Here is a 15,034-nt window from a genome sequence, read left to right as displayed (position 1 = left end):
CTAAATTATAGAATAATTTGAACCATATTGGATTACAAAAAAAAAGGAAAATCAAGGTTTATTATATTTTTAAAGTACAAACTGCCTGCCAAGTTTTTGATGAATAGAGAATATAAAGACTCTAGCACTGAGTAGAAGATAACTTGAGGACCAAGATAAAAGAGAAAGATCATATGAAAAAAATATTTTAAGGATATTCAAGCTTCTAAGTCGTGATGTGGAATAGGTACTTTTATATGCTTTTCTGATTTATTTTTTGTTTAGTTTATTTCTCTAATACTTAATATTGTTCATGTGCAGTGTAAGGCATGTGGATGTATAAATAAATACATTAATATATAAGTAAATTATTAATAAATAAATGAACCAAAAATTAAGCACAATGTTATGATATAGATACCCAATTCAAACAAGATGTCCTAAAAGGAAATTTAAATAAGAGCATCGTGGTTCTGGTTTAGTCAAACCTGTTTGTATTAAACATAAACCAATTGTATTAAACTTAAAAGAGCACATTTTAACTGGGATATTAAATAACGAGGATGGGCCCAGATGAAGGAAATCATGATGATCCAGAAGACTTCCACTTTGGGGAAGTGAGAAATGTTTTATTGTTCTATTTATTTATTTATTTATTTACTTATTCGAAAGCATTGCTTTTGTTTATTCTTCATGTTGTCTTTAAACATACACTTATGGAAAGGTTTCTCCACTTCACTTACAATCTAAGAAGCAGGAAGGAACACAGCTTCCAACTTAATATATTCTAGAAAATTTATAACATCATGACTTTTCTCGAACTCATCAGAGTTCACTGAGGTCACGGTGAAATCAACTAACCCCAAATGGAAGGGAAGACAAGACACCCCTGGGCAGGGGTTGGCTGAGAGGACTTGTCTCAGGGGCAGTTTCTGGATGCAGGACGATGCTGTAGGCAGTAGGAAGGACTGAGCTAAAACTTTTAACAGAATGTTAATGGCTGATCGGAGACTCCTGTGAGTGTGGGATCCTTGAGCTGCACAGACACAAAGGGGATCCCCTCTCACTTGCAGACTCTTTTTCACAAACCTCGCTGAGTGTCCACGAGAAGAATCGCGAGCAAGGCCAGAGAGCTGAGAAGGCGTCCGTGTGAGACAGGCGGGGCGGAGGGGAACACGTGCGGCTGAAGGAAGCCAAAGATACTGAAATTTTTTTTGTTTCCTTAGAAGGACACCGGAGGAGGAAGGGATCTCTCTGTCCTCCTGGTTCTGGTCTGCTTTGCTTTGTTCCATTCCGGTGGTGAGGGCCTAGTGTGTAGACACCTGATGGAGCACACCCCAATGAGCGTCAGTGGCATTCTGAGGTGTTGCCACTGAAAGCTTCCTCTGTCAAATGCTTCCACAGGCATGTTTTTTGACCCTTTTGTGGGGTCCCCCGCCCCTAGGAAGTTTCCTGGTTTTCACAGCACCTTCAGCTCTGCTAGCATCTTCCCAGTGACTTTTTGGTAAGTCCAGCTGGTGTCCAGCCAGGTTTCCTGCAAGTTCAACAACACACTCATCTGACAGCTTGACAGTTTCCTAGTGAATTTCTTGCTTGCCCACCTCAGCCTCTGATATGCTTTTGGGAAAAGCATATGACCCATGGTTCTCTGTCTACCACCCCCAAATCACTAGTGTTCCGGGGTGAGGTGTCTAACTGGTCAGCCCCAGCTTATAATTGCAACACACCTGCTTCAGGCCACTGACTGTGGATCTGCTCTGACTCAACACAATTGAACAAAAATATGCTGGAACCCCATGCATACCAATGAACTCTGAATCCGAGGCCTGGGGAGGATGATCAAAGTGTATGTCTTCCTGGAGTACTCTCTCTCAGCCGTAGTTGATTCTTTGGCATTTTCTTTTATTCCCTAATAGTAGTCAATTCCTTAGAAATAGTTCATAATTCTTTTGTATTATTCCGTGGCTTCCATTTACTGACTAGACCCTCAATGATACAGAACTGATACTATAAGTGTCCTAGGAGAACGATTTTCAAAGACAAGATTTGGGATTGATTTGATCCCGCTCTTAGAATGGAGCCCAACAGGTAGACCGAAGCATGTATCAATTTCTTATCTCTTAACTCCAAGATCACCAAATTGCCCAGACTCTGATACTGACACTTTAATTTTTTGAAGTTTTCACAGCAGAGGGCACTGGAGGGACACTCTCAGAGAATGTGGCTTTTTGTCCTGATTCCAAAGTGCTTTGGATCCTTCTGCTGCTGGGAGCTGGGCAGGTGTGCCTGGCTCCGAGGAGAGCTAACTCTCAGGGAAATTTTTCAGCAGCATTCTCATGGTTGGTTTTACAGCCCAGTTGATTTTCGGACAGTTCAACGGCACCAGCAAGACCTGCAGCAGACCTCCTCGTGGTAGTTTGCATTACCTCTCCCACAAAATGGGAAATGCCACAAAAGCCTCACCTGGCTTTTCTGAGGCAGTCCAATGGCTCTCCCTGACGGGAATACCTGGGCAAGTTCCATGGGTTCTCTATCGAACTTCCCGGCAAGTTTGACAGCCACACATATGGACAGATCCTCATCGAGTTCCATGGGTGGCCCAGCTGGCTTTCCCCATGGTCAGTAGTGTCTCACATAGTCACTTTCCCGATTTTGCAAGCTCCTCCAGCTGGCTTCCCGGAGATTTTATTATGTCCCTTTCCTTCTAAGCTCACTGCTTCTCAGCGGCTTTCTGTCAAATCCAGCTTGTACCCTATCTAACTCTCCAGCAAGTTCAAAACCACACCCACAGGCAGATTCATAGCCAATTTCTCTGGCACCCTGAAAAGTAATTTCCTGCGCACCAAATATGGCCTTCTGGCATTCTAATGGGGGATTTCCTAGGTGCCATTTCCAGCTCATGCTGCCTTGCCCACTGATCTCTTCCCACAAGCACCCCAGTGCCAACTATAGAAAATCTTTCGCCTGGCGGTAACCCAGGAGACTTCGCTGTCCAGCCACACCCACTTCAATAAATTCCAGCCTCGGGAAGAGCCCATGTTCAATATTTGTTTCTTAAATATTCCCTCTCAACCAAAAAATATTCTTCAGATTTCTCTTTTTATCTCCTAGTAATTTTTAATTTCTGCTTATAATCAGTCCTCATATAAAAAATTCTTTCATGTTACTATAAGGTCTCTGTCTGCTGAGTGGACCTGACTAATGCATTTGAAAGGATAGTGCCTAACTAGGATTGATGTTAAACCAAACAAACGTAGAATACCTTCTCTGCCCCACTACCTCAACTAGCATGTACCAACTAACAGAAAATAGCAGTCTACGGATGAGGGAGCATGGGAGGTGTGGGTGGAGACCTTTTTTATGGCAGTCTCAAACACAAAATAATGTTAGAAGAATCTAAAAACTTTGGTACATTGAGAATGCCCATACCAACAACAAAATTCAAACTGAAAATAATTACTGTCTTGATCGACTCAGTCCATATTAAAGTTTGCACTAGAGATGTGATATACCCAGGTCTGGGGATAAATATATATCTATAAATATATATTATATATAATATTTATATATTTTTATTAAAAAATAGGCAATCAGTAGATACGACACTGCTGAAGAAGGAATCAGGGAATTTAAAAATTGGTGAATAGAAATTATCCAAACTGAAATATATAAGAACTAAAGTAGAAAAAAAATGGAGAATAGAATTTAAAAGTATTGGAAAATATCAAACTGTTTAACATACATGTAATTGACATACAGAAGAAGAAGTGGGAGAAAATGGTCAAAGAAAATATTTGAAAAGATAATTGCAGAGAATTTTTCGAAAGTAATGAAAGACTATAAACACATGTCTAAGAAGCTCAGGGACCACCAAACAGGATAAATACCTCAATTCAAGGTATTTTTTTTTTAAAACAAAAAGCCACCTGGACACATTATGCTCTAACTGCTAAGAGAAAGAGCAGGGTGGGGGAGGCGGGACGTTGGAGAAAGCAAAAACCTAGAAGATAGGCAGAAAAAGTAGACACTACGGAATTGTGACCTAAGATAAGAATAAGCAGACTTTTCATCAGAACATATGCGAGTCATAAGAAAATGGATCAAATTATTAAAATTCTGGAGACAAAGACATCTGTCGAACTGGACTTTTATGAAAAGCAAAAATAATTTTCAAAAACTAAATGGCGAAAAATAACTTTCAAGATAAAAAAAATGTTGATGGAAATCATTACCAACAGATCTATATAAAACAAATGTCAGAATAAGTTATTCTTATGAAAAAGGATATCTGATGAATATATGAATCCACAAAAAGAAATGAAGTATGTTGGAACTGGCACAAATAAAGAGAATGTAAAATAATTTTCCTTTATTTAATTGTTCTTAAGTATGACTAGAAAATAGCAACATTTGTCAGTATATAGCATATGAAAAGTAAAATGTAATACAAAATTAGTACAGTGGATAGGAGACATGCTTTGGAGGTACAGTATTTGAATTCCTAGGATCACAGCTACAGTGGTATAATATTATTTGGCACAATTAGTTATATCATTTTTTGTAAATCCAAGAACATTTAGTAGAGACATATTAACTATAAAAGTTCTGACTAATAGGCTAATTGTAGATATAATATAAAACAATAAAAGAATACTCAATCCAAAAGAAGCAGATAAAAATTAAGAGACAGAAATATAAAACAGATGAAATGAATAGAAAATAGTTGGGAAGATTTTAATCCAACCATATCAATAATTGCGTTAAATCTCATTGATCTAAACCAGTGGTCAGCATGCTACATCCCAAGCTATGCCACGCCCATCTGTTTGTATATTGACAGTGGCCACTGGTACATTACACTGTCAGAACTAATTAATTGTGACAGAGACCTAAAGGCCTGAAAACATGAAAGGATTTATGATCTGGCCTTTCACAGGAAAGTTTGCCAACCTCTGTTCTAAGCACATAAATGAGAAAAACAGAGATTATTAATTTGGATTCGAAAGAAAGAACCAACTACATGCTGTCTGCAGGAATACCACTGTAAATATACAGTTATATGTAAGTTAAAAGCAAAAGAATTAAAAAAGATATTCTAGACGAACACAATAAAAAAATTTTAAAAGACTTCTAATGCTGTTATTTACATCAGAAAAAAGTAGATATCAGAATAAGAGCTATTATCAAGGCTAAAAAGAAGTAATGAGAATCATAACATAATGATAAAAACTATCAATTACCTAATAATTTCAAAATATACTAGATAAATACTGTTATAACTTAAAAAAAGAATTAAATCACAATTATATATGCATATTTCAACACTTTATTTTTAGTTTTTGATTAAATTTATTGGGGTAACTGGTTAATAAAATTATATAAGTGTATGGTTCAACAATACGTAATATGTATATTGCATCGTGTGTTCACCACTCAAAATTAAATTTCTTTCCATAACCATATAGTTGACCCCCCTTACCCTTATCTGCCTAGAAAGTGATATAAATAATAGAAAATCAGTAAGTATACAAAAAGCATGAATATCACTATCAGCCAATTTGACTTAATGTATATAAAGTATACACATTTATAGACACACATTATTTTTGACTATTCATGGTAGAATCAATAAAATATATTATATCCTAGACTATAAAAAATGTCTCAATATATTAAAGAGGATTAAAACAATATTAAGTATGTTACCTGATCAGAGTGAAAGTAAACTAGAAATACACACAAAGATAAATGGAAATGACCAGATACCTGAGATTTTCAATCTATACTTAAAAATAAACCATAGATAAATTGGTAATCACAGAAAGATATAAAAATAATTGAAATTGGAGGAAAATTAAAATTTAACATGTAAAACTCATGGGAAAATGCTAAAGTGATGTTTAGGGAAAGTTTATAACTTTAAAATTATCAAATTAATGATTTAAGCTATCATCTTAAGAAACTAGGAAAAGAATTTTAATAAGCAAAAAAATAATAATAATAAATAGAATTAAGATCAGAGCCCAAAATGGAATTGTGTCCAAAATAAATTAGTTATCAATATGCTATGAGTAAATAGTTGGAAATTGCAATTAAAAAAAAATAGCATCAAAATTATAAATACTTAGTTGAAATTTCACTAAACAATGCATTACCAGAACTGTGAAAACTATGAAATGTTGGTAAGAAAAATTAAAGACCTCTATAAATGGAAAATAGACTGTTCATGGGTCAGAAGACTCCATTCATAACTATTTATTGTTTGACCAAAACTCTTACAGGCACTAAAAACTTCATGAATCTGACAATCTAAACAGAGAGAGATAGGCTGATAGATGATAGATTGATAGATAGATAGATGATAGATGATGGATAGATATGTGTGTATTTATGTACAATTTCAGATAGCAATAAGTGATATGGAGAAAAATAATTACAGATTTTAATGTATCATAATATATCTAACTCTATGATAAATGTTTCTTTGAGAAAGCACCTTTTCATTTGTTACTTATGTCAGACTTTACATGAGTAAGGCAGGATTTTCTGTCCTTTTTTTGTAAAACCTCTTATTTATTGGTATATTAAGTTCTTATCATCAAAAGACCTATAAAATCAATACATTTCCTAGAATAGAATTGGTAAATGTATTTTTAAATTAGAGGTATATTTCCATAGATTTCTATGAGAGAAAATAGAAATCCTTTGTAGTTGAAAGGGTGTGTCAACTTGTCTAAACCCATCTCCTTCATAATATTTCACCTTTTTGGCAACGTCTTTAGGTAAATATATTAAATATCTCTATTTAAGTCTCTGTTTATGAATGTTCCTTAGAGGTTCTTTTACAAGGAATAAAGTAAAACACAAAAATATACAAAATCTAATCATTTATATGAAGCGGTATGCATGAAAGACATTTTTTATCTACAGGACAATGGAGAATGTTTGCATGTGTCTGAACATGTAATTTTTTAAAAGAAAAAGAGCAAACATTGTGGCAAGCCCTGACTTTAATCATGCACTGGCTTTCCGTTCATTATAAAATCAGAAGCAATAGGGAGCACAATGTTAAACACTCTCACAATAACCCCATATTCTCTTCAATGATCATTAAATAATCGTTGGATTAGTTGTTTAATGCTATTCTCCTTTACTAGAATGCAGTGTCATAAGGATAGATACAGTAACTGTATTTTTCATTGTATTAACCTCACAAACCATCTCAAAGCCTAGCCCACTGGTTGAGTGAATGAATGATTGAATCAACGTTCATCCTGAATTTAAATTTTGAGTTTACAAGGAAGCAATAGATATGTGTCCTCTACATACAGATATTGACCCCATGGTGATGGAAAAGACTGACTTTATGTAGAAAAATCTCCGAGGTATGAAAAGGGAGAAAATCTGAACACAAAGCACAGATGAGCTTCCAGCTTCTCACACCAACCCTAGAGGTTTTGGGGTGACTTACTGTTTGGCTGCAAGTTGCAAGCACATGGCCTGCGTTGCATTTAGTTCATCTGCCAAAGAGGATTCCTAAGGTGGGTTTTTTAACTTTGATTACTGCACAGGATTTCCCAGACTTCCTCATGTACCTTCTTTGGCTACCTCAGTTCCGGAAGCTTCTTTATAGGAATGCTGTGGCTGTCTTTCAGCAATTCTAATAAGATAACATTGGATTTTACCTTTCACTTCTGAGTTTCTTGACATTTATCTTCTCCCTGTCGGTGCTTTCAACCCTGGCTATCTTCCTTAGATGCCTACTAATCTCTTCTGATAGCTACCATCCTGACAGACACACAGCTCTCCACACAAACTCTTATCTGCTCCGGGTCCTCCCGCCCTGATATCTCTGCTACTGCATGTCTTCAAAAACCATGTGTTCCAGAGTGTCAGGAAGTCCTGTCAGAGTCTATAAAATATTATGGAAAACATAATTGAATCCTCCCTGCTCACATCTCTTTTGTCTTAAAATTTCCATATATCTTTATCCCAGGTGTTCCTATGGTTCACAGCCTCTTTTTATGAGAACGGGGAATTTAAAGACTTATTTACACAAATAATTAATTATAATTTATTAGACCCACTAGAAAATTGGTATTATTCTGCATACTTTGAATGTATTTTCTGTAATTTTTACCATAGTTTTGCAAAGTAGGAATCATTATTCCATTTTTCAGATAAGAAACAGCCAGACACTATGAATCTCTTTTGATTGAGTTCACATCCTATACATCTGGAGAGGCAAATGTCCTCTCTGAAAGATCCTCGAAATGAAGGGTAATATTTCCTTATTATCTGCACCTCTCAGAAACGTGGGAAACTAAACTCTCCATCCTTGTCACACATGGAATGGATAATAGATTTCACAATATTACTTTTAATTGTGCTGGAAAATACAAAAAGGGAATTTTTAGTTTGTTTGTTTGTTTTTTTCTCTATAAAAAAATAAGTCCCCAAACTTCTCTAGCTTAACCGCGAAGAAGAGTTTGGTCATGACTGAGAATACAGTTGGGCTTGATCCCAGGCCGTTGCCTTCAAAAGTAAAAGCAGTCTTAAATTTATCTCGGTGTCATGTCTTTAAAAGTATTGTGTAGCTTTAGCCACATCCCAACTGTATCTGCCCTTCTTTAAAATGTTCTCTATACCACCACTTGAAAGAAATTTTTAAAAGAAATATCACATTATCTTCCTGTAAAATCTTTTTGTCGTTTTCCTTTACGTTGTTTAAGCACGAACTTTTGACTGTGACATACAAGATACTTCGGAATTTGTACCCCACTGGGTCTCCATGCAGGTAGCACCCTTTCCTTCATCTGCTACCTTCTGTGTTCCAGCCACATGAGTGAGACTTAGTTGTTCCTGTATATCTTACTATGTTTGTCTGCATTGTTCTCTTTATTCCCATCTCTTCTCATTTTTGTCCTCAGGACCAACTGCTACTAATGGAATTGTGTGTTATTCTTCATGTGTGTTAGGGGCAGAAAGCAGGTGAGAATTTCTGCATGTGGGTTTCTATGGAATTATAGTATGTACTATAGCAATTAACTGATCTATCTGTCTTTGTACTATTTCCTCTATTACACATGGGTATATCTAGTGCTTGGCACATAGTTGGTTATAAGTTGTTAGTAATTGAAAGTGTATTGAAGATTTTTCGCAAAAAGAGATTGCCCAATATCCTTCTTTCTTTCCTTTTTAATATATTCATCTTTAATACTACTGAAGGTTCCAGTATTTGAGTTTTTGTTTTCTTAAAGAGAGGACACTATAGAAATACAAAATGATCTTTATTGATACAGTGCTTCCACTCCATTGTGCTACTATTAACTTGGTTAACTTTAAAATATTTTTAAATATCCCAATCACCAACAGAAATACCAAAAAGCAGAAGAATTACCCTGGTCTGACTCTGTTCCGTAATGACAAACCCAGGGCATTTTGAGAGATGAGTGGGTTTGATGGCATGTCAAACTTCCTTTCTCCACAGTTAGGGAAAAAAAATTCTTAAGATCACTATAAGTATTATTCAAGGTTTTTTTTTTTTTCCAGCAGTTTGTAAAATTCAGCTTAAAAGAGAGTCCCAAAGGGCACTTTCTTGTCCAAGATTTGCAAACTGCACGGTCTTCTTTAAAAGCTCCTTTTCGAGTGTGGAACGCTTCATGGCCGTGATTCCTAGTTTCCAGCAATGTTCTCCCTGCCTCCACCCTTCATCTTCATTTTAATGCCAAGTCTGCTTGATGGCAACTGACTTACTGTCTCTTTAAAATAGCAGGCAGATCGCAGAGAAGGGCATTTCTTAAAACCACTGTCAGACTAAAACCACAGATGGCTCTGTAGCATCCACAATCCTACCCATCTCATAAACAAGACTTGGCATTTGCATCAGCGGCTTGCCTGAGTTGAGGATTGCGTAGTGTCAGGGAATCTTGGAGGGTCTCTATGGGCACAAATGAAGACAGTCAGCATTGTCATCTGGTTGTTCCTATGAGGAGGAGGAAAAAAACCCAGGAGTTTTCAATTCTACATTTGAAAGAACCAAGGAATTAATAGAAAATGTCACAGTGAGACCAACTCCCATCTCCAATTTGCCCATAAGGACCTCTCATCTCCTAGTAGCAGAATTTGTATTTCCTTGAAGCTTAGCCTTAGTTGGAATAGTCATTACAAATTAAAAGGGTAGAGTTTAGATTCTTCTTTAAATGGCAGTAAGTAAATTATTTATCCATAAAATTTTGGAAGACACTATCTTTTAGGAATTGAATAATGCAGCCAATATTTACTAAAAACCTACTGCATGTCCACTAAAGTAATAAAAACATGGAGAAGAAGTATGGATTTCTTTTTCACTACCCCTAAGCAATTCAAAATTAAAGCAGAGACAAGGAGAGAGGCATATTTATAGACCAACAATTACAATTTGAAAAGTACATACTGTGTGATACCTATTATATACAAGTCTTTGGCTTCTTGAGAATCTCTTCCAGACTAAACAAAGAAAAACAAGTAACAAACAAATTACAATCCAAGAAGCGATAGATGAGCCCAGTAACCCATGAATTTGTGGAATAGGATGTAAGTCTTCAATACTATTGACCATGCTTTGTAGCAATGCAATGCCCTGTAATTCAGGAAGCTGTTTTTGAAAAGTGTCAGCAATATGCATTTGTAAATCTGTGATTAAACCTGAAGCATTACTATACCCCAAAATATGCTGTCTTACTTTATCCTATTCAAACATACTTTCATTATACAACACAGGAGTTATACAAAAAGAAGTAGTATTCCAATTACACTTAAGTTGTACACGTTTCTGCAAATTAACAATTTGATCTCCTAACAATATAACTGCTTGCTGTAAATCTGCTACTTGACTTTGCAATACAGAGTCAATTTGTCTTTGAGAAGTCCATAACTGTTCAGTATCCCGATGCTAGGTCCAAACATAATCAGCAGTCTGTACAGATTGATGCAGAGCCACTTCAGCCACGGCAGCAGCAGCAGGAACAGCGATGATACCCACAACAGCAGCAATCAGCATGCCAAGGAATCTTTTATCTTTTCTTTTAACGTGGTCCATCAGTTGCTGCAATATCATAGTGGCGGGAAGTCCTGCCAGGGTCAAGGCAATCTAACTGGCATCCATACTCTATTTCTTGCTCTAAGAATATATAAGCTTTCATATGACTTGTTAAAAGGAATAGAAGAGTTAATACAAGTGTAAAAAGAACAATATTTACATGAAACATAACCTAACGTTTCTTTCCACTCCACCTTGCCCTTCATAATGATGTAGGGGAGCCGAACACAGGCTCGAGCAAAGTGAGTAACATTCTGATGAAAGGTGATATGAGAAGAACTCCCAGACTGAACTATGAAACCGTTCCATGCATGCATGAGAAATAAAGCAGCTCCTAACTTCCAAATATGATTCTGTATCCCGTGATGGGGTAGTTGAGGAGATAGGGGGAAAAATCTCCATCATCCCAGACAATTGTGTTATTACTAATTCTGTCTGAAAAAATACTTACTGACCCACTCTCTATCTTTCAGTGCCACCGCAAATTTACTTTTCCTGCCTTTGCTCGGGCGAAGCCAGATGGACTCCAATCAATGACTCTTCCACGGGAAGTATTAACTGAAACCCGAGCCTGTTCAGCTTGACACCGGTTCCACTGAACCCAAAGCTCAAGCATCTGAACTTTCGGAGTGGCACACCCCGGCAAATCTGGTGGAGAGGTATCACTCACAGGCTCTGTAACATTATTAAATCCTACCATGCTTAACAAAAACAAGTGACCTACCCCAGCATTCTGTTCAGAAGTCTGCAAAGTTGTCAACCACGCTTGAGCACCCAGCTGTAAACAGTGCTCTCCAGCTCCCATGCAAATTGGCATCCCTTTTGTTCCCACCATATAGTTCTCAATCACTCTCCCTTCTTCTTCAGGCCTGAGTGGCCCTCTAGTACCATGAGGCCCAGGCATCCAATTAGAATCATTAACATGAACTATCACTGAAGCATCTCCCCATCCCACTGCCTTATTTAAAGGAGTATTGGGTACATATGCCCAATATGAATAATTTCCTGTCTCAGCTTGTACCCCACTTACTTGTGCTGTAATCAGGGCTGTCATTGCAAGGAATAGAGAAGTTGGCGAGATCTCCTGACCTGACTCACTGACAACCTGCCGCTTCTCTCTGCTCCCGGAGCCTGACGTTCTTGGCTGGGACCCAAAGCTGCTCTGTTCCTGTAGAGATAAAAGCAAAACCTTAGCCCCATTTCAGTACCTCAGCAGGCACCCAGTCTGCTTTCAGATCCTTGTAGTACACTGGCTGCTGCAAAGGCTCGCTGGCCTGTTTCACCCAATGCCGATGAGCCGCTGTGCTGCCTTGTTCATCTTGATTTAAACAATTTAAAGTACATAATGCTCTATTAAGCCTTTGTCTCGGGGTATTCCATATTCCCCCTTTTTGTTTTGTAAGCATCTCCTTCTTTGAAATGTTGCAGGAGATACCCCAAGGGTGTCTTCCGTGAACTCTGGTTTTCCCCCATCGCTTGCGCAGAGAACACAAAACAGACACTCAGACAAGGACAATTACTGGGGTGTAGATGGACCCAGAGAAGTTCGCCACCTACCACTTAGACAAGACCAAAGACAATAAACAGACTTTGACAACAGGGCACAGGAGGCGGCGTCCCGTAGCCTGGCCACAGTCCGGGAGATATGACTGCGTCCAGTCTCTCCATGGACCTCTGGTGACCGGTCAACAGAAACAGGAACAGAAAGGTACCTGAAAAAGCACTGAATTTTGTAATTTATTCATTACTTTTCTCATCTCCAGTACAAAATCATGTTATTTTCACTGTTGACTCCATGCTAAAGTGTCTTAAGTTTTAGACTAATTAACCAATAAAAGAAAAAGGAAATCATTGATAGTTTTTAAATTTCAAGTTAGAGAAAGAACCTTTACCACACAATAATGAAACCTGAGCAATGCAAGTTAGTGACTACAAGAGTGTCTTTCAATAATACAGTATTTAAAATTCCTTTTCTGCCAATGATGATAGTTCCCGAGGACTATCCGATGCTGTAGGCCCTTCTAAAATAGAGAATAAGTTAGTTAAAGCATATTTGGGGATACTGAGGGAAGGCTAGAGCTAATTTATAATGCCTAATAATTTTTAAAAATCATTAAGAGTTTTGAGAACATCCCGTCTAATTTCTATCTTTTGAAGAGTAATTTTCTATTGCAAAATTTTATACCCTAAATATTGATAATGAACAGATTCATATGTAGCCAAGACAAAAAATTAGTGTAACTCTCCCCAGAGCTCTTAACACTATTAATTTCACTTGTAACAAGGTTTCTTCAGTCTAATGACACTGTTGTTCAATGGTAGTAAAGTTTCCTGTACCTGTCAGCTCTTCAAGAGTAGCCCCTGGAGGGTTTTGTGCTGTGTTTCTAGGAGCCACCTGTTGGGCTTCCTCTCTCCACTAGGTTTTCATTTGCAAATAAGGACCTGGTTTTAACACAGCTTTTATAATAGTTTCCCAAATTGTCTTTCTGTGGCTATACTATTTAAAAGTCCTTTCACATAAGTGGACTGCATACCATATTAATTGATAGATTCCTTAAGTATCCTCAAGAATTTATGTTCCAATGGGGTATATTGTACATTGATGCCCCCCTGAGGAAATTGAGCATTGGGAGGAAATGCCTGTCTCACTATAGGGAACCCCATCAGTTGAGGAGTAGCTGTCTGTCTAGAAAGATTTTCTTGACTACTCTCTTCATCCATTAGTTCCTTAGTCAAATCAGGTGAAAGGGGAAAAGTAAATGAAACAGGACCAGCAACTGAAGGCTCTGCCCCAAATAAGGTATTTACAGGTGGCGCAGAGGGCTTTCTTGGTTCTCGAATATTTCCTCCAGTTGGCCCCAATTGCAGTTGCTTCATCCTCCGATTTATTGCTTTTACTTGGGCCAAAAGAACCTGATATGACTGACTCTTTACTATGAGGAATGCGGCCAGCACATTCCTCTTCAGATGAGGACTCAGTAGATTTCCTCTCGCTCATTATCCGACTCTATTTCTGTAGGATTCACATAAACAGGTTCAGTTTCTCCTGAGCATGTTGCCAAGTCAGTTGTAGTGCCCTCAGAGTCAGACTGCAGAGGCTGTAAAGCCTGAGAAATTAAAGTGCACGAAGACCAAACAGAAACGGGGATGGGGTCCCCCTGTTGATGAGCTCTCCGCAAAGCTCTTATGACTTGTTTCCACACTTTAGCATTCAATTGAGATTTTCCCTCTGGCTTGAACCAGTAGCAATGTCTACTTATATACAAAAATAATTCATGAAATCGACTTTTCTTCACTTCTACTCCTGAAGACGACAATAAGTGTCGCAATAACTTAATGTACTGGGTCTCCACCTTTGACAGAGAATTCCCCATGCTAAAACTGTGTGCTAATCAACTATGCCGAAGGTATTGCTTGCTCTGAGTGGACTTACCCCTTTCGGTTTCCAGCATAGTTCCGCGCCCTCTTCTTCGGGCCCCATGTTGGGCATCAATTGTTGCGGAGATGGTTAGGAAGAAGAGTTGGAGTCTGGAAATGCTTTTACTAACATGGATCAGGGAGAGGAGGAATGGCAAGGAATGGCAATGCTAGCATCCCTCACCCCTGTTTCCATGGCTTTTTATTCTCCCCTAACAAAGCCGGCTTTGTCATATACCTACTTAGTTACTATCAGGTTAGCAGTAATAAACTACAGCCAATTCCCAGACTTAGCCTCAGGGCCACGACTGTGTTATCAGCTATTTCTTCTCTGGTAACTTTTTCCCATCCTCATCCCTAGAGCAAGAAGTCCCAGAATAGGCCAGGCATGTGCGCCCTCCCTGCAATGTGTCCTTGTGTGTAAGTCCACATTTGCTTCTGATGACCTTGTTGCTCCAAGTACCAGGCATCGCACCAAGACTGCGGGTGTTCCTCACAACAGATAATTGTGTTTATCTCCGGCCATCCAATGATATAACTCTACATTCTCAGTGAACA

General features: G+C 37.9%; 1 protein-coding gene and 1 pseudogene across 1 annotated transcript; both read right to left on the bottom strand.

The window, feature by feature from the left end:
- Window positions 1–10,427: 10,427 nt before the first annotated feature.
- Window positions 10,428–11,088, bottom strand: LOC118611957 (annotated as a pseudogene).
- On the bottom strand, window positions 10,437–14,549 carry LOC107501435 (endogenous retrovirus group K member 25 Env polyprotein-like). The gene is made up of 2 exons (XM_016127580.2): window positions 14,493–14,549; window positions 10,437–12,227 (listed from the first exon to the last, which is right to left on the bottom strand). The coding sequence occupies exons 1-2, from the start codon at window positions 14,547–14,549 to the stop codon at window positions 11,529–11,531; spliced, it is 756 nt and encodes a 251-aa protein (XP_015983066.2). The 3' UTR covers window positions 10,437–11,528.
- Between the last annotated feature and the right edge of the window lie 485 nt (window positions 14,550–15,034).

This window comes from Rousettus aegyptiacus, unplaced genomic scaffold, assembly GCF_014176215.1.
Source record: "Rousettus aegyptiacus isolate mRouAeg1 unplaced genomic scaffold, mRouAeg1.p scaffold_m13_p_15, whole genome shotgun sequence".
Taxonomy (NCBI): Eukaryota; Metazoa; Chordata; class Mammalia; order Chiroptera; family Pteropodidae; genus Rousettus; species Rousettus aegyptiacus.
The sequence above is the reverse complement of the archived record's forward strand: the minus strand, read 5'-3'. Positions and strand labels throughout refer to the sequence as shown.